This window comes from Lactuca sativa, chromosome 4 (genome assembly GCF_002870075.4).
Source record: "Lactuca sativa cultivar Salinas chromosome 4, Lsat_Salinas_v11, whole genome shotgun sequence".
In the NCBI taxonomy this organism is placed as follows: Eukaryota; Viridiplantae; Streptophyta; class Magnoliopsida; order Asterales; family Asteraceae; genus Lactuca; species Lactuca sativa.
This window is the reverse complement of record NC_056626.2, coordinates 402603663-402624875: the sequence shown is the minus strand read 5'-3', so window position 1 is coordinate 402624875 and position 21213 is coordinate 402603663. Positions and strand designations below refer to the sequence as shown.

Sequence of the window (21213 nt, the reverse complement as noted above, 5' to 3'; positions counted from 1 at the left end):
TATTAGTCGTCGTACGAGGTGTTAGTACGGGGCGGAGAGCTTACGCTCTGTTTATCTAGCCGTAAGCATATTTGTTGTGCCCGGCGGAGGGACTCGTTCCCTGAAAGTGACAGTAGTTCCCTAATGTGTCACTAAGGGTGGAAAGAAATGAAAAGATTTATATTGATAAATTGTTGCATTATTTTTATTTTATTGACGTCAATATGCATGAAAACCACGAACTCACTAGGCCCTAGGCTTACGCATTAGAATCTTTAAATGCACGCAACCCAGGAAATAACGTAGCAAGTGGTAGCGGGAATGGAAAGGATAAAGTTCAGACTTGAAGAAGGCGACAAGTTTTGAGGAAGACGTAACGTACCGAGTGTTTAATTAAAATTTCTATTTGCTTCCGCTATTATTATTAATAATTACGTTAGTATTTAAATCTTGAATTTTGGAAGTTTTGGGACTATGTTAAGTTATTTTGGTATTTGAAATTTGGGGTATTACAAGTTGGTATCAGAGCGTGGTTTAAGCAGATTAGTCGTTGTTTAAACGCCTAAGCTTAAACGGGAGGAGCGGTACATCGCCTAATCTGGAATGCGTCTCGTTTGTAGGTACTATGGATCATGGAAAGGCAATCGTCGATGGTGGGGTGTCAGTTGAGGGTACTAGTGGGTTACTTCCCCACGAGAAGTTGAAGGCCGAGTTAGAGCTCTCAGAATTGGAAGGCAATCTGGAACCAACGACCCCACTCAGCCTCTCTGAACGGGATGAAGAAGACGAGGATGTGGAATCCGAGGTGGAGCCCGAAGAAGATCCTGAGGAGGAGCCCGAAGAAGATCCTGAGGAGGAGCCCGAAGAAGACTCCGAGGAGGAATCCGAGGGAAATCACGTGGAGTACCATGCGGAGCAAAGATACGAAACGTTCCATATGCCTTATGTGGAGTACACGCCAAGTAGTCCTGGTACCTACTGGGAGCGACTTTATAAAGATGAAATGCCACAGGCACAGCTCGAGATTCACAGTTTGAAAAGAAAGATTGAAGAGATAGATGAACATAGGTCAAGGCTCGTACAGGAGAACCAAATAAGGGTTGATGCTGTTATGAAAAGTAAACGCAAGATACGAAGGTTGGAACAGGAGGTGTCAGAGCTAAGGAAACCGACTATCACTAAGTTGTGGGAAGGGTTTGTGGCTTGGGCAAAACAAGCCAAGGCCACGACTTACGAATTACTAGATAAGGTGGTTGGAAGAGAACCACCTCAGGCCGAGGTGTTGGTCATTCAAAGTGGTCCTGGAGATCGAAAAGCTAAAAAGATAAGGAAGTACTTGAAGGAGGGAAAGAGAATATTGAAATATGATGACATCGTTTTTAAAAATTAGAAAGTAGGAGTGCAATGATTTGTCTTTTTTTTTTATTATTATTTCTCTTGGTTGTTGGCTTGAGTGACTTGATGTGAACAAGACGTATGCCTATTTTTGAAGTTTTTTGGAATAAAATTTATGTTTGTTATACTTATTGTGTTATAAACATAAATATGAGTCGTGAACCAAGTATTGCACAACCCACAAGGCATCATGGCAACCACGATCGGCGGGGTTGTAGTTACAAGACGTTCATGAACTGCAAGCCACCCATTTTTAACGGAGAGATTGATCCCGTTTTGTCATCAACATGGATCATGGAGATTGAGGGAACATTCGATACTAGCAAGTGTGCGGATGAGGACAAGGTGATTTATGCTGCGACAATGCTAAAAGGGGAGGCAATACATTGGTGGGGCATGGTGAAGGAGGTTAGGGGGCGTGAGGCAGCCAAGAATATGTCATGGGATGATTTCCTAAGAATTTTTAAAGAAAATTTTTGCCCTCGTACAACGATTAAATAGTTGGAGGAAGAATTTTTAAGGTTGGAGCAGGGGAATATGACTGTGAGGGAGTACACCACAAAGTTCACGGAGAAGGCTAGGTTTGCCGAATTTTACGTATCTACGGAAGAAAGAAGGGTGGAACGCTATATTTGGGGATTGAGAACAGCTATCCGTGAATTTGTGCAAATTCAGAAACCGGGTACTTTCCAGTCTGCTGTTGATGCTGCAGAAGGTCGCGAACGTGAGAAGAATCGTCAAGGTGAAGACAGGGCTTTGGGGAAAAGAAAATGGGAGGGTACAAATAATGATTCGAAGAAAGGCAAGACTTCAGGGCAAGAACGTAAGGTTGATCAAAGCTCTGGAGTAAAGCAATGTCCGAAATGTAACCGTTATCATAAGGGGGAGTGTAACATGAATCAGAAAGTTTGCTACAAGTGTGGTAAGCCAGGGCACATAGCCACAGAATGTAAGACAAGAAGGGTATGTTACGGGTGTGGTTCCCCTAACCACATTAAGTCGGAATGTCCTCAGAGTAAAGGTAACAACAATCAAGGCAGGATAACAGACAATCGGTCGACGGATAAAAAGGCTGACACTGGTAGACCAAAAGCTAGAGCTTTTCGCATGACGGCTCAGGAGGCTCAGGAGACCCCGGATGTGGTGACAGGTACTTTCCTAGTAAACTCAGTTCATGCTAGGGTGTTATTTGATTCTGGTGCAAATAGATCTTTTGTGTCTTCTACTTTTTGCAAAAACCTGGGTAGAAATGCAAAGACTCTAGAACATGCCTTAGAAATTGAAACTGCTGACGATCATTGGGTAGTAGTAAGAGAGGAATATGATGATTGCTCTATCAAAATCGAAGGTAGTGTGCTACCATTAAAATTATTACCTATAGCCCTAGGTGATTTTGATATTGTTATAGGGATGGATTGGTTGTCGAAAAACCAAGCGATTATAGATTGTGAAAATAGGATTGTTCAAGTTTGGGTGCCAGAAAAAGGAATGGTAAAAATTTACGGTGATCGGCGAATTAAGGACTCTATTTTGATATCAGTGACTAAGGAAACTCGTTATCTAAAGAAAGGGTGTCAAAGTTATTGGGCATATGTTCTCGATTCCAAGAAGGACAAGCCTGGAATAACACATATACCAGTTGTACGCGAGTTCCAAGATGTGTTCCCTGATGACCTAACTAGCTTTCCACCGGATAGGCAAGTGGAGTTTCGAATCGATCTTACCCCAGGAGTAGCACCGATAGCTCGTGCGCCCTATCGGTTAGCACCAACCGAAATGAAGGAGTTGATGACTCAGTTGCAAGATTTGCTCGACAAGGGTTTTATTCGGCCCAGTACCTCACCGTGGGGTGCACTAGTACTATTCGTCAAGAAGAAGGATGGGACAATGCGAATGTGCATTGACTACAGGGAGTTAAACAAGGTGACTATAAAGAACCGGTATCCATTACCGAGAATTGATGACCTATTCGATCAACTCCAGGGGGCAAGTTACTTCTCAAAGATCGATTTACGGTCGGGCTATCACCAGCTGAAAGTCAGAGAAGAAGATGTGTCGAAGACAGCCTTTCGAACTAGGTATGGTCATTACGAGTTTTTAGTAATGCCATTTGGTTTGACCAATGCACCAGCTGCATTCATGGATCTGATGAACCAGGTGTGCAAGCCATACCTAGACAAGTTTGTAATCGTCTTTATCGATGACATATTGATATACTCTAAAAGTAAGGCAGACCATGAGCAACATCTGCGGCTAACACTTAGTTTATTGAGGAAAGAAAAATTATTTGCCAAATTTTCGAAGTGCGAGTTTTGGCTTCGGGAAGTCCAGTTTTTGGGACATATTGTAAACGAACAAGGTATCAAGGTGGACCCAGCAAAGATTGAGGCGATTGAAAAGTGGGAACCACCAAGGACCCCATTAGAAGTTCGAAGTTTTCTTGGGTTGGCAGGATATTATAGACGGTTTATACAAGACTTCTCGCGCATAGCTGCACCGCTAACTACCCTGACAAGGAAAAATGTGAAGTTCGAATGGAAGCCAGAGCAAGATAATGCCTTTAACGTCTTAAACGAAAAGCTTAGCAGTGCACCAGTATTATCTTTACCAGAAGGCAATGATGGCTTTGTTGTTTATAGTGATGCATCCAAGTTAGGTTTGGGGTGTGTTTTGATGCAAAACGGTAAGGTGATTGCTTATGCCTCACGACAGTTAAAGGTTCACGAGCGTAAATACCCAACACATGATATGGAGTTGGCTGCAGTAGTGTTCGCTTTAAAGATTTGGAGACACTATTTGTATGGGACAAGGTGTCAGATCTTCACTGATCACAAGAGTTTGAAATACTTGTTCGATCAGAAAGATCTGAACATGAGACAGCAACGGTGGATGGAACTATTAAAAGATTACGACTGTGAGATATTGTATCATCCGGGGAAGGCAAATGTGGTAGCTGATGCATTAAGTCGTAAGGAAAGAAGAGAATCACCTAAGACTCGGATGATGAAGATTAGCATAACCACCAACTTACTAGCTGATTTGAGAAAGAATCAAGAGGAAGCCTCGAAGGAAGAGAAGTGGAAAAGTGAAAGGGTGGCGGGGGTAATACAATCATTGGAAAAGGATAGTCGTGGCTTGAAGTGTTTCCAAGGAAGGGTTTGGGTACCACGAGTGGGTGAAGTGCGTAACTTGCTTCTCAAGGAAGCGCACATGTCAAAGTATTCAATCCATCCGGGAACAAACAAGATGTATCAAGACTTACGAAAATCTTACTGGTGGCCTGGTATGAAAAAGGATATAGCCTATTTTGTTGAAAGGTGTTTGACGTGCTTGAAGGTGAAGGCTGAACACCAAAGGCCATACGGTCAGTTACAGTCAATGGAGATTCCAGTGTGGAAATGGGATCACATCACAATGGACTTTGTGACTAAGTTACCAAGGACACCAAAAGGTTATGACGCGATTTGGGTAGTTGTGGATAGATTAACCAAATCGGCGCACTTCCTTCCGATTAAGGAGACGTACCCGTTAGAAAGGCTAGCTAAATTATACGTTGACGAGATAGTGAAACTGCATGGAGTTCCATTATCTATTATTTCGGATCGGGATAGTCGTTTTACGTCGACATTTTGGGGTAGCTTCCAACGAGAAATGGGTACTCGAGTAAAATTGAGCACGGCATACCACCTGCAAACAGATGGGCAAAGTGAACGGACAATACAGACCTTGGAAGACATGTTAAGTTCTTGTGTTATTGATTTTGGAGGGTCGTGGGAAACTCATTTGCCATTAATTGAGTTTGCCTACAACAACAGCTATCATGCAAGTATAAAAGTCGCACCATATGAGGCTCTATATGGCAGGAAGTGTAGAACTCCATTATGTTGGAATGAGGTGGGGGAGAAACAGTTGGCTGGACCTGAACTTGTTCAGCAAACTACCGACAAAATCCAGGTGATTAGGGATAACATTAAGGTTGCTCAGGATCGGCAGAAAAGTTATGCAGATAAGCGGAGAAAGCCAATAATGTTTCAGGTCGGTGATAAAGTTATGTTAAAGGTATCCCCATGGAAGGGCGTTGTTCGTTTTGGTAGGCGGGGGAAGTTAAGTCCTCGCTACGTTGGACCCTTTATAATTAAGGAACCAGTTGGACAGGTAGCCTATCGATTGGAGCTACCAAGGGAAATGCAAGGCATTCATAGCACATTCCATGTCTCTAATCTAAAGAAGTGTCTAGCGGATACCGCCATGGAAGTGCCACTTCAAGAAATTAAGGTTGATGAGAATCTACGATATACCGAAGAACCCGTTGCGATTATAGATCGTAAGGTTAGAAAGTTAAGGAATGTGGAGATACCACTGGTGAAAGTTCAGTGGAAGTATCATAAAGGTTCGGATGCAACATGGGAGACCAAGCGAGATATGAAAACTAAATACCCTCATTTGTTTGCTTAATTCAAATTCCGAGGACGAAATTCCTTTAAGGAGGGAAATTTGTGATAACTTAAATTTAAGATGTAGAAATATATATGTAATTAGCTTATATCATCATAATAAAAGGATTAAATTCAAGGAATAATGAGGTAATTAGTGGAGAATTATGGGGATTAATGGCAAAAACCGTCATCTTCATTAGGGCTGTAAATTTGAGCAAATGAAAGGGCTGCACCAGTTGTAGACTTAGGTGATATATATAGCTTGAGAAATCAATTGGAAACCCCATTGGAATTTCGAAAAAGGGTGAAGAATCGAGGAAGAAATCGGAGGTAGAAGGTTGTGAAGGATTTCAGAGTTTTCTTAGAAATTAAGGTATGATTATTCGAATTAAGCTTAATATAATAGCTTAGATTGATGTATATGCATGGTAAACATATTTTGGTTCAACCTACAGTCTCAATTCGATCAAACCAATAGCAATTTGATAAAAATCTTAGGAATGAAACTTTTGGTATAATGAACCCTGAAATTTGTATGATTGTGCGTTTATTTGTTAAATTTTATTGATAACAAGAAGTGGAGATGCTTAATGGTGATTTTACAATTAAATTTTACAAGATTTTTCAAAGCTTTCCAGTTTAATAAAAATGGCAGAAAAGGAAGAAAAAAAGAGTGTCGGGTGAGGAAGAAAGCTAGTTCGGGTATGGAGGGTCAACGTGTGCCGTACCTTTTAGAAATAAAAAAGAGTTTAATATTATTGATAATTTGTTTAATTTTTTCATGTGGTTAGAAAAAAATGGTGATTACAGTGAAGCAAACTGTACATTTTTTTTTATTTACCTGTTTGCAAATCGATGTATATGCCATTTTCTTTTCAAATATGAAAATACAGTATTAGCCCCTCAGCTTTTAAAACTATTTATTTTACACTATCATATAGGAAGCTGAAATTTTCAGATAGAACCCCTGAGTTTTATAAACTTACCAATTCTTTTGAAGTTGTAGGATTTAACATAGTTCGGTTTTAGCCCTACACTTTGGTATAATATAGTTCAAAATAATTTCGGATATTACAAATAATCCCTTCAAATATTTTAACGTCACTCACTTATTTAATTATTGATTATTTATTATTCTAGAGCATTTTTAACGGGAAGTATTATAATCTTCTAAAAGAGTTATTACGCGTGTCATAATTAACGATGGTCGAATGATGTTGATGGTTGAACCAAAATGGAAGCATGGGATGTTTGATAGGATTATAGTCTTAGAAAATATTTGTTGGTGGAATGTAGGGTGTGAGTGGCACGGCAAGCTCCGGTTAAGTCCTAACAACCAATAAGGTGAGTTTCGTGTGAATTTTGTGGTTGTTTGTATGAAAAGTTGATTCTAAATTATTTGCAATTATATGTTACTGTTGTTATTGCTATGAATATTTGTGTGAAATTTTGTGAATTATTTCATATAAAAGGGTGAAAATGGTGGGTGACATATAGGGAACAGGTGTATTTACACGGTCTTATTATTAGTCGTCGTACGAGGTGTTAGTACGCGGCGGAGAGCTTACGCTCTGTTTATCTAGCCGTAAGCATATTTGTTGTGCCCGGCGGAGGGACTCGTTCCCTGAAAGTGACAGTAGTTCCCTAATGTGTCACCAAGGGTGGAAAGAAATGAAAAGATTTATATTGATAAATTGTTGCATTATTTTTATTTTATTGACGTCAATATGCATGAAAACCACGAACTCACTAGGCCCTAGGCTTACCCATTAGACTCTTTAAATGCACGCAACCCAGGAAATAACGTAGCAAGTGGTAGCGGGAATGGAAAGGATAAAGTTCAGACTTGAAGAAGGCGACAAGTTTTGAGGAAGACGTAACGTACCGAGTGTTTAATTAAAATTTCTATTTGCTTCCGCTATTATTATTAATAATTACGTTAGTATTTAAATCTTGAATTTTGGAAGTTTTGGGACTATGTTAAGTTATTTTGGTATTTGAAATTTGGGGTGTTACAAGTTGGTATCAGAGCGTGGTTTAAGCAGATTAGTCGTTGTTTAAACGCCTAAGCTTAAACGGGAGGAGCGGTACATCGCCTAATCTGGAATGCGTCTCGTTTGTAGGTACTATGGATCATGGAAAGGCAATCGTCGATGGTGGGGTGTCAGTTGAGGGTACTAGTGGGTTACTTCCCCACGAGAAGTTGAGGGCCGAGTTAGAGCTCTCTGACTCGGAAGGCAATCTGGAACCAACGACCCCACTCAGCCTCTCTGAACGGGATGAAGAAGACGAGGATGTGGAATCCGAGGTGGAGCCCGAAGAAGATCCTGAGGAGGAGCCCGAAGAAGATCCTGAGGAGGAGCCCGAAGAAGACCCCGAGGAGGAATCCGAGGGAAATCACGTGGAGTACCATGCGGAGCAAAGATACGAAACGTTCCATATGCCTTATGTGGAGTACACGCCAACTAGTCCTGGTACCTACTGGGAGCGACTTTATAAAGATGAAATGCCACATGCACAGCTCGAGATTCACAGTTTGAAAAGAAAGATTGAAGAGATAGATGAACATAGGTCAAGGCTCGTACAGGAGAACCAAATAAGGGTTGATGCTGTTATGAAAAGTAAACGCAAGATACGAAGGTTGGAACAGGAGGTGTCAGAGCTAAGGAAACCGACTATCACTAAGTTGTGGGAAGGGTTTGTGGCTTGGGCAAAACAAGCCAATGCCACGACTTACGAATTACTAGATAAGGTGGTTGGAAGAGAACCACCTCAGGCCGAGGTGTTGGTCATTCAAAGTGGTCCCGGAGATCGAAAAGCTAAAAAGATAAGGAAGTACTTGAAGGAGGGAAAGAGAATATTGAAATATGATGACATCGTTTTTAAAAATTAGAAAGTAGGAGTGCAATGATTTGTCTTTTTTTTTTTATTATTATTTCTCTTGGTTGTTGGCTTGAGTGACTTGATGTGAACAAGACGTATGCCTATTTTTGAAGTTTTTTGGAATAAAATTTATGTTTGTTATACTTATTGTGTTATAAACATAAATATGTAGTTGATATGTCTTCACGAAGATCTGGGAGGTTCACTAGGGTCACTCCGGAGGAAGAGCGCATCCCAATTTGAGCTTATGTTAGAGCACCAGGAGATGTTCCAGAAACCCCACTGAACCCGAACACTAGTCGTGGACGGGGCCAAGGAAGAGGAAGGGGTAGAGGAAGAGGCCGAGGTGCTGTTACAGCACCGATACCTGTACAATCGGCCCATGGTAGCTCTGGATCCCACCGCGGTCGAGGTCGAGGACGTGGAAGGGGTCGTGCGGCAAACACGATCACTAGAGAGGAGTTGGCTGATGAGATTGCTCGAGCAATTCGAGACACCTTACCAGATGTAATTGCTCAGGCACGAGAAGCAATAATGGGTGAGTATGAAGGTAACTTGGGTGGAGGTGAAGAGGACTACGATTACAGTACACCAAATATGAGTCGTGAACCAAGTATTGCACAACCCACAAGGCATCATGGCAACCACGATCGGCGGGGTTGTAGTTACAAGACGTTCATGAACTGCAAGCCACCCATTTTTAACGGAGAGATTGATCCCGTTTTGTCATCAACATGGATCATGGAGATTGAGGGAACATTCGATACTAGCAAGTGTGCGGATGAGGACAAGGTGATTTATGCTGCGACAATGCTAAAAGGGGAGGCAATACATTGGTGGGGCATGGTGAAGGAGGTTAGGGGGCGTGAGGCAGCCAAGAATATGTCATGGGATGATTTCCTAAGAATTTTTAAAGAAAATTTTTGCCCTCGTACAGCGGTTAAACAGTTGGAGGAAGAATTTTTAAGGTTGGAGCAGGGAATATGACTGTGAGGGAGTACACCACAAAGTTTACGGAGAAGGCTAGGTTTGCCGAATTTTACGTATCTACGGAAGAAAGAAGGGTGGAACGCTATATTTGGGGATTGAGAACAGCTATCCGTGAATTTGTGCAAATTCAGAAACCGGGTACTTTCCAGTCTGCTGTTGATGCTGCAGAAGGTCGCGAACGTGAGAAGAATCGACAAGGTGAAGACAGGGCTTTGGGGAAAAGAAAATGGGAGGGTACAAATAATGATTCGAAGAAAGGCAAGACTTCAGGGCAAGAACGTAAGGTTGATCAAAGCTCTAGAGTAAAGCAATGTCCGAAATGTAACTTTATCATAAGGGGGAGTGTAACATGAATCAGAAAGTTTGCTACAAGTGTGGTAAGCCAGGGCACATAGCCACAGAATGTAAGACAGGAAGGGTATGTTACGGGTGTGGTTCCCCTAACCACATTAAGTCGGAATGTCCTCAGAGTAAAGGTAACAACAATCAAGGCAGGATAACAGACAATCGGTCGACGGATAAAAAGGCTGACACTGGTAGACCAAAAGCTAGAGCTTTTCGCATGACGGCTCAGGAGGCTCAGGAGACCCCGGATGTGGTGACAGGTACTTTCCTAGTAAACTCAGTTCATGCTAGGGTGTTATTTGATTCTGGTGCAAATAGATCTTTTGTGTCTTCTACTTTTTGCAAAAACCTGGGTAGAAATGCAAAGACTCTAGAACATGCCTTAGAAATTGAAACTGCTGACGATCATTGGGTAGTAGTAAGAGAGGAATATGATGATTACTCTATCAAAATCGAAGGTAGTGTGCTACCATTAAAATTATTACCTATAGCCCTAGGTGATTTTGATATTGTTATAGGGATGGATTGGTTGTCGAAAAACCAAGCGATTATAGATTGTGAAAATAGGATTGTTCAAGTTTGGGTGCCAGAAAAAGGAATGGTAAAAATTTACGGTGATCGGCGAATTAAGGACTCTATTTTGATATCAGTGACTAAGGCAACTCGTTATCTAAAGAAAGGGTGTCAAAGTTATTGGGCATATGTTCTCGATTCCAAGAAGGACAAGCCTGGAATAACACATATACCAGTTGTACGCGAGTTCCAAGATGTGTTCCCTGATGACCTAACTAGCTTGCCACCGGATAGGCAAGTGGAGTTTCGAATCGATCTTACCCTAGGAGTAGCACCGATAGCTCGTGCGCCCTATCGGTTAGCACCAACCGAAATGAAGGAGTTGATGACTCAGTTGCAAGATTTGCTCGACAAGGGTTTTATTCGGCCCAGTACCTCACCGTGGGGTGCACCAGTACTATTCGTCAAGAAGAAGGATGGGACAATGCGAATGTGCATTGACTACAGGGAGTTAAACAAGGTGACTATAAAGAACCGATATCCATTACCGAGAATTGATGACCTATTCAATCAACTCCAGGGGGCAAGTTACTTCTCAAAGATCGATTTACGGTCGGGCTATCACCAGTTGAAAGTCAGAGAAGAAGATGTGTCGAAGACAGCCTTTCGAACTAGGTATGGTCATTACGAGTTTTTAGTAATGCCATTTGGTTTGACCAATGCACCAGCTGCATTCATGGATCTGATGAACCAGGTGTGCAAGCCATACCTAGACAAGTTTGTAATCGTCTTTATCGATGACATATTGATATACTCTAAAAGTAAGGCAGACCATGAGCAACATCTGCGGCTAACACTTAGTTTATTGAGGAAAGAAAAATTATTTGCCAAATTTTCGAAGTGCGAGTTTTGGCTTCGGGAAGTCCAGTTTTTGGGACATGTTGTAAACGAACAAGGTATCAAGGTGGACCCAGCAAAGATTGAGGCGATTGAAAAGTGGGAACCACCAAGGACCCCATTAGAAGTTCGAAGTTTTCTTGGGTTGGCAGGATATTATAGACGGTTTATACAAGACTTCTCGCGCATAGCTGCACCGCTAACTACCCTGACAAGGAAAAATGTGAAGTTCGAATGGAAGCCAGAGCAAGATAATGCCTTTAACGTCTTAAACGAAAAGCTTAGCAGTGCACCAGTATTATCTTTACCAGAAGGCAATGATGGCTTTATTGTTTATAGTGATGCATCCAAGTTAGGTTTGGGGTGTGTTTTGATGCAAAACGGTAAGGTGATTGCTTATGCCTCACGACAGTTAAAGGTTCACGAGCGTAATTACCCAACACATGATATGGAGTTGGCTGCAGTAATGTTCGCTTTAAAGATCTGGAGACACTATTTGTATGGGAAAAGGTGTCAGATCTTCACTGATCACAAGAGTTTGAAATACTTGTTCGATCAGAAAGATCTGAACATGAGACAGCAACGGTGGATGGAACTATTAAAAGATTACGACTGTGAGATATTGTATCATCCGGGGAAGGCAAATGTGGTAGCCGATGCATTAAGTCGTAAGGAAAGAAGAGAATCACCTAAGACTCGGATGATGAAGATTAGCATAACCACCAACTTACTAGCTGATTTGAGAAAGAATCAAGAGGAAGCCTCAAAGGAAGAGAAGTGGAAAAGTGAAAGGGTGGCGGGGGTAATACAATCATTGGAAAAGGATAGTCGTGGCTTGAAGTGTTTCCAAGGAAGGGTTTGGGTACCACGAGTGGGTGAAGTGCGTAACTTGCTTCTCAAGGAAGCGCACATGTCAAAGTATTCAATCCATCCGGGAACAAACAAGATGTATCAAGACTTACGAAAATCTTACTGGTGGCCTGGTATGAAAAAGGATATAGCCTATTTTGTTGAAAGGTGTTTGACGTGCTTGAAGGTGAGGCTGAATACCAAAGGCCATACGGTCAGTTACAGTCAATGGAGATTCCAGTGTGGAAATGGGATCACATCACAATGGACTTTGTGACTAAGTTACCAAGGACACCAAAAGGTTATGACGCGATTTGGGTAGTTGTGGATAGATTAACCAAATCGGCGCACTTCCTTCCGATTAAGGAGACGTACCCGTTAGAAAGGCTAGCTAAATTATACGTTGACGAGATAGTGAAACTGCATGGAGTTCCATTATCTATTATTTCGGATCGGGATAGTCGTTTTACGTCGACATTTTGGGGTAGCTTCCAACGAGAAATGGGTACTCGAGTAAAATTGAGCACGGCATACCACCCGCAAACAGATGGGCAAAGTGAACGGACAATACAGACCTTGGAAGACATGTTAAAGTCTTGTGTTATTGATTTTGGAGGGTCGTGGGAAACTCATTTGCCGTTAATTGAGTTTGCCTACAACAACAGCTATCATGCAAGTATAAAAGTCGCACCATATGAGGCTCTATATGGCAGGAAGTGTAGAACTCCATTATGTTGGAATGAGGTGGGGGAGAAACAGTTGGCTGGACCTGAACTTGTTCAGCAAACTACCGACAAAATCCAGGTGATTAGGGATAACATTAAGGTTGCTCAGGATCGGCAGAAAAGTTATGCAGATAAGCGGAGAAAGCCAATAATGTTTCAGGTCGGTGATAAAGTTATGTTAAAGGTATCCCCATGGAAGGGCGTTGTTCGTTTTGGTAGGCGGGGGAAGTTAAGTCCTCGCTACGTTGGACCCTTTATAATTAAGGAACCAGTTGAACAGGTAGCCTATCGACTGGAGCTACCAAGGGAAATGCAGGGCATTCATAGCACATTCCATGTCTCTAATCTAAAGAAGTGTCTAGCGGATACCGCCATGGAAGTGCCACTTCAAGAAATTAAGGTTGATGAGAAGCTACGATATACCGAAGAACCCGTTGCGATTATAGATCGTAAGGTTAGAAAGTTAAGGAATGTGGAGATACCACTGGTGAAAGTTCAGTGGAAGTATCATAAAGGTTCGGATGCAACATGGGAGACCAAGCGAGATATGAAAACTAAATACCCTCATTTGTTTGCTTAATTCAAATTCCGAGGACGAAATTCCTTTAAGGAGGGAAGTTTGTGATAACTTAAATTTAAGATGTAGAAATATATATGTAATTAGCTTATATCATCATAATAAAAGGATTAAATTCAAGGAATAATGAGGTAATTAGTGGAGAATTATGGGGATTAATGGCAAAAACCGTCATCTTCATTAGGGCTGTAAATTTGAGCAAATGAAAGGGCTGCACCAGTTGTAGACTTAGGTGATATATATAGCTTGAGAAATCAATTGGAAACCCCATTGGAATTTCGAAAAAGGGTGAAGAATCGAGGAAGAAATAAGAGGTAGAAGGTTGTGAAGGATTTCAGAGTTTTCTTAGAAATTAAGGTATGATTATTCGAATTAAGCTTAATATAATAGCTTAGATTGATGTATATGCATGGTAAACGTATTTTGGTTCAACCTACAGTCTCAATTCGATCAAACCAATAGCAATTTGATAAAAATCTTAGGAATGAAACTTTTGGTATAATGAACCCTGAAATTTGTATGATTGTGAGTTTATTTGTTAAATTTTATTGATAACAAGAAGTGGAGATGCTTAATGGTGATTTTACAATTAAATTTTACAAGATTTTTCAAAGCTTTCCAGTTTAATAAAAATGGCAGAAAAGGAAGAAAAAAAGAGTGTCGGGTGAGGAAGAAAGCTAGTTCGGGTATGGAGGGTCAACGTGTGCCGTACCTTTTAGAAATAAAAAAGAGTTTAATATTATTGATAATTTGTTTACTTTTTTCATGTGTTTAGAAAAAAATGGTGATTACAGCGAAGCAAACTGTACATTTTTTTTATTTACCTGTTTGCAAATCGATGTATATGCCATTTTCTTTTCAAATATGAAAATACAGTATTAGCCCCTCAACTTTTAAAACTATTTATTTTACACTATCATATAGGAAGCTGAAATTTTCAGATAGAACCCCTGAGTTTTATAAACTTACCAATTCTTTTGAAGTTGTAGGATTTAACATAGTTCGGTTTTAGCCCTACACTTTGGTATAATATAGTTCAAAATAATTTCGGATATTACAAATAATCCCTTCAAATATTTTAACGTCACTCACTTATTTAATTATTGATTATTTATTATTCTAGAGCATTTTAACGGGAAGTATTATAATCTTCTAAAAGAGTTATTACGCGTGTCATAATTAACGATGGTCGAATGATGTTGATGGTTGAACCAAAATGGAAGCATGGGATGTTTGATAGGATTATAGTCTTAGAAAATATTTATTGGTGGAATGTAGGGTGTGAGTGGCGCGGCAAGCTCCGGTTAAGTCCTAACAACCAATAAGGTGAGTTTCGTGTGAATTTTGTGGTTGTTTGCATGAAAAGTTGATTCTAAATTATTTGCAATTATATGTTACTGTTGTTATTGCTATGAATATTTGTGTGAAATTTTGTGAATTATTTCATATAAAAGGGTGAAAATGGTGGGTGACATATAGGGAACAGGTGTATTTACACGGTCTTATTATTAGTCGTCGTACGAGGTGTTAGTACGCGGCGGAGAGCTTACGCTCTGTTTATCTAGCCGTAAGCATATTTGTTGTGCCCGGCGGAGGGACTCGTTCCCTGAAAGTGACAGTAGTTCCCTAATGTGTCACCAAGGGTGGAAAGAAATGAAAATATTTATATTGATAAATTGTTGCATTATTTTTATTTTATTGACGTCAATATGCATGAAAACCACGAACTCACTAGGCCCTAGGCTTACCCATTAGAATCTTTAAATGCATACAACCCAGGAAATAACGTAGCAAGTGGTAGCGGGAATGGAAATGATAAAGTTCAGACTTGAAGAAGGCAACATGTTTTGAGGAAGACGTAACGTACCGAGTGTTTACTTAAAATTTCTATTTGCTTCCGCTATTATTATTAATAATTACGTTAGTATTTAAATCTTGAATTTTGGAAGTTTTGGGACCATGTTAAGTTATTTTGGTATTTGAAATTTGGGGTGTTACAAATTTTAATGATGCAATTTCTTTTTTCAAATTTTTTTTCCTTGACCGTTGATCATTATGATTTCCGGCGCTCATGATTGGTTCTTTGGTTCTTTATAAATTATAGTTCTCGATTGAAACTCACCCTATATATATACACACACACAAACACTAGACGAATCCGTTCGCATTGCACATGAAAGCAATTATGTGGTTAAAATATGTTAGAATTTATATTTTGTCTAGTATTTTTTGCCATTTTTCATATAATTATAATAACTTTTATCAAAACGTTTTTTCGATAAAAATGAGCAAACATTAATGATACGATATTGTGTGTAATATGTTCGATCATACATGACGATGGATATGCTAAATTAATATTATAGTGAAGATATGATAATTCTTATATAGAACATATACAAAATAGTTACTTTATATTGAAGTAAAGAAAATGATATTGTAAGAGACAAAATTGTTAATTACATTGCTTGTTTATGTCATATTACAATAGAAATTTATATTTAAAGGTTGATGAAAATGAAACGGTCTCAAGGATATTCCAATATAAGAAAATTTATATATTGAAATATATGATATAAAAATAAATTAAGTTCATTTATATTAGCATATGTCATATCAATTTTGAAAGTGATAAAAATATTATTAAAATCAAAGTGTTTATATATATATATATATATATATATATATATATATATATATATATATATATATATATATATATATATATATATATATATATATATATATATATATATATATTTTAAACCAAAATAATATAATTAAAATCGGTTAATTTTGCATTGAATTTTTTTCACATGATAACCTTTCAAATTTCAACTAAATGTTATTTAAAATTAAACTACTACATCTAAATATGTCTTTTTTATTTATATAAATATCTATAAGAATTAATAAATGTGATTGAATATTTAATTTGTGTATAGTCACTTAAAAGAAATAATATGATTTCCTAATGTGTAGATTTAATAAGATTAATTGTATATGGCTATGTTATTTTATAAATTATGATTATTTTACTTAGTATTGGTAGGAGTAATTAAATTAAATGGACAATATTTGATTTTATTTATTGTCAAAAACTCACGAGATAATATGACAGTTTGGTAATTAATTGCGGAATTTTGATAATTTCTTGTTTAGAGGGTATAAGTAACAAAAGTAAAAATATTAAAAAAAAGGAAAATTTGGCCTATCTGGCCTCTTCAGGCACTAACAAGTGCACCCACCCAAACATGACAAATGTCCAAACCTTATTGGTTGGTGGATTTTTTTCACCAGCTTAGTTTTTTGGTCATAACTTTTTTTTTCTTTGAAAAAAAAAATCTAAAAAGCCAAAGTTTTTAAAATTTAATTATCTACAAAATAAGCATAATCATGAAATTTGAAAAAAAAAAATTATTTTGTTTATTTTTTATATTTATAAAAAAACCCATAGAAAAAATTCTCCAAACTTTATAAAAATTTAAGTAATAATTCTACATACTATTCTAATGCCTTTGTAAAAATGATATGATTTAAACTTTTATGATCTAAATTAATATGTTCAAAAAATGTTTGATACATAATATCGTTACGATTCGAAACTCTTTATAATGGTTAAAAAGAACCGATATTTAATTCAAAAAATAAAAAGAGCAAAAATTTTAAAAAGAAATGAAAAAATAGAAAATTTCGAAAATCGAGTTTATATTGATCAGAAAAAGTGGTTTTAAAATAATAATAATAATAATAATAATAATACAAAAAAATAATTTTAAAATTTAAAAAAAAACTTATAAACCCAATATACTATTACATAGAAAAGTTTTTTTTTTAAATAAAAAAATAAAAAAGACCTTTTTAAAATGATGTTTCATGGACGCTCGTTGCACATGATTATTTCGTCGAAGCTGTATTAAGTTACACGGTCGTGCGAACACGTCACGACCAAATAAATGGTTTTGATGTTTGTACCATTGACGAAATGATCAGTGTAGCATAGTCCTCATGGTTACTACCAACTTTTGAGTTCCTACTAGATCCAGAGCCTATATATATATATATATATATATATATATATATATATATATATATATATATATATATATATATATAAAGCTAGCATTTTTTCTTGAATCTCATGCATTTGAAACCCCCATTCTTTTTTCCTTTCACCACATTCATTTGAAACTCCCATTACTTTTCAATTTCCTTATAATAATAATTATAATTTGGTAATTAGGTTAAATAAATATCAAATCTAAAGTGTATTCATATATAAACTAAATTTCAATATTAAAATAATATCTTTAATTTTACTTATAAAATTATGTTTTTTTTTTAACTTTTAACATATTATACTTAATTTATTAGTTTTAATATATTGTTGGATGTAAACCATTATCATTTTAAAGGTATAATTTTTGAATAATTTTTATAAAATACTTAAATTATTAATTAAAATATAACATTATAGGCTCAACTTAAATATAAATTTTATTTAACTTAAACAAACCAAAGATTATTTTATAAATAGTTAAAAGTGATAAATTGTAGTGTCTTTCTAATAATGATTGTAAGTTGGTTAATAAGGTTAAATAAATATCAAACCTAAAGTGTAATCATAAATAGACTAAATTTCAATTTTAAAATAATATCTTTATTTCTATTTATAAAGTTATGTCACTAAATTTTAACATATTATACTTAATTTATTAGATTTAAAATGTTGTTGCATGTAAACCATTATCAGTTTAAAGCTACAATTTTTGAACAGTTTTGACAAAATACTTAAATTGTTAATTTAAATATAACATTACAGTGTCAACTTAAATATAAATTTCAGTTCCACTAAAAAAACCAAATAATATTTTGTAAATAGTTAACAGTGATAAATTATAGTGATAAATGCAAAAACTATATTGTAATATCAGTTTACCTAAAATATTTCCTAAATATATTTATATAATCGTTAAAAATTTTCAAAAAAGTAGCTTAAAATAACTTATAATAACATAGTTAAAAATAACTATATATAAATGATTATATTGTTACCTTTAAAATAAAAAAAAATAATGTTTGATGTTTTAAATAATTATAATGATAGAAATTAAAACATTAAGCAAATAGAATTTAAAAAATTAGTTAAAAATAACAACTATAAATAATATTAAACCATATATAATATTTAATTTTATTGATGTGTAACTCGCGAGTAGAAGTCATTCAAATGATTGAGATTATGACGTTATAGTAGATTTATATCTTATCATATAATTAAAAATAATCAATATATTATATCAAATTAATATATGAATTATTATATCAAATTTAACAACAACGTTATTGTTATATTTTAAAAAATATATATTTGTAAAAACTTCAACTATATAGGTGTTTCTGCGCATTACAATGTCAACTAAAATATAAATTTCAGTTCCATTTAAAAAAACTAAAGAATATTTTGTAAATAGTTAAAAGTGATAAACTGTAGTGATAAAAGCAAACACTAAATTGTAATTTCAATTTAACTAAAATATTTGTTAAATATATTTTTATAATCGTTAAAAGTTTCCAAATAAGTAGCTTAAAATAACTTACAATAACAATAGTTAAAAACAACTCTTTATAAATGATTATATTGTTAGCTTTAAAATAAAAAACAATGTTTAATGTTTTAAATAATTATAATGATAGAAATTAAAACATTAAGCAAATTAATTTTAAAAAATTAATTAACAATAAAAACAACTATATATAACATCAAATCATATATTATATTTAATTTTATTCATGTGTAACTCGCGGGTAGAAGTCATTCAAATGATTGGGATTATGAAGTTATAATAAATATATATTATCATATAATTGAAAATCATCAATATATTATATCAATTTGGTATATACAAATTATTATATCAAATTTAATAACAACGTTATTGTTATATTTAAAAAATCATATATTTGTAAAGACTTCAACTATATAGGTGTTTCTGTGCAACGCGCGGGCATTCGCCTAGTGTATATATATATATATATATATATATATATATATATATATATATATATATATATACAGAGAGAGAGAGAGAAGGAGAGATTGGATCGGTTGAAGACTCCTTTTTCGGTGAGTACTAATCGCGGCCCACCATCTAAAAAATTGAATGACTATGATTTTTTTATTTAATTGTTTTTTTTAATAAAATGGAGGTGGCATTTTTAAAATTATATTGAACTTTTTTACCATTTTCCGTCAAGGGGTAATTGTTTTGAGGGCTCAATAGTCATTTGCAAAAAGGAAACCCTCGTTACCGTATTATTTCATTCCCCCCACCATTTCCTTCATTCTTCTTCGTTCATTCACTATATCAAATTCTTAGTTTCAAGCATCGATCGTATAATCCTGTCGTTCGAAGTCATAATACTCTTTCAATCATCGTGTTTAATCTTCGCAGTTCTCCAATTGATCTTATGGAAACATGTACTCTTTTGTTTTTTAGTATTTATGTTATTAAGTTCGTGTTTGATTTCTTTATGTATAATCAAAGTCCTTATTGTTAGTTTTTGACATATTGTTGTTCAGATTCATCGATTATTTGTCATTGATTCAATTTTTTCGTTTTTTTAATTATTACGAAACCTTAGTTTTTTTCTTCATTGTTATATCTTTTGTATTCGTCTTTCACTGTGTTTTTTGGTTTGATTTTCTGTTAATCGAGGTGTTTTAAATTCCATTTATTGATTGTCATTGCTGAAATTGTTAGATTATGTGATATTGTCACTTTTTGCTATCGTTGTTTTGTTAATTGAACTATTTATACTTTCTTTCATGTATCCGTCTTTCTCTGTTTGCTTTTTTTCATTTTTTTTGTTAATGGAAGTATTTGAAGTTCAATTTATTGTTTATCGTTTCTGAAATTGTTAGATTACTTGATATTGTCACTTTTTGATATCGTTTTTTTTTTGTTTCTGTAAACATAATTTTATCAAATTTTCATGTTTATCAGTTTGTTTTTAATATCAATTGTTAGTTTGTTATGTTAGTATTTGTTTTATGTTGTCTACTTTCTGTGTTTGTATTTGTTTGGTTTTCATATATTGATTATTGTTTTTAGTTTATATGTATAAAGTGTGTTTTTATTATTTGCTTTCTTTTCATATATTGATTATTTGTTTCTAACATGATTCTAAAAAAGTGTAGTTGTTATCTATATACATTTAAGGGATTCATATTTGTTTGTTTTAGCAGTCATAAATATGATTGTAGATGTTTATTTTGTTATCCAAGGTAAGCTAAGTTATTATTCATGTTAGAAATTATCTTTTATAATCAATGTAATGATAAGAATCTTTTACAACAATTGTATATTGTTTTTAGAGTAAATTACTGAAATCGTCTCTGTGGTTTGGTCAAAATTATACGTTTGGTCCCTAACTTTTTTTTTGCACTCGGATCGTCCCTGTGGTTTGCTTTTGTTGCGTTTTTCGTCCCTATGGTTTGTGTGACAACCCGAAATTTCCATTCTAAACAAACCATATCAAGCCAATAGAAGTAGAGCACTTACAGTGAAAATTCAGACTTCGAGTATACGTTTGGCAGTTTTCAGGATTTACACTTAAGGAG

The 21213-nt window shown here is 35.8% G+C and overlaps 1 protein-coding gene across 1 annotated transcript; it reads left to right on the top strand.

Moving 5' to 3' along the window:
• The first annotated feature begins 604 nt into the window (after positions 1-604).
• Positions 605-1369, top strand: LOC128133753 (uncharacterized). Its single transcript, XM_052771289.1, has one exon. It carries the CDS (start codon positions 605-607, stop codon positions 1367-1369), a length of 765 nt encoding a protein of 254 aa, XP_052627249.1.
• Positions 1370-21213: the final 19844 nt, after the last annotated feature.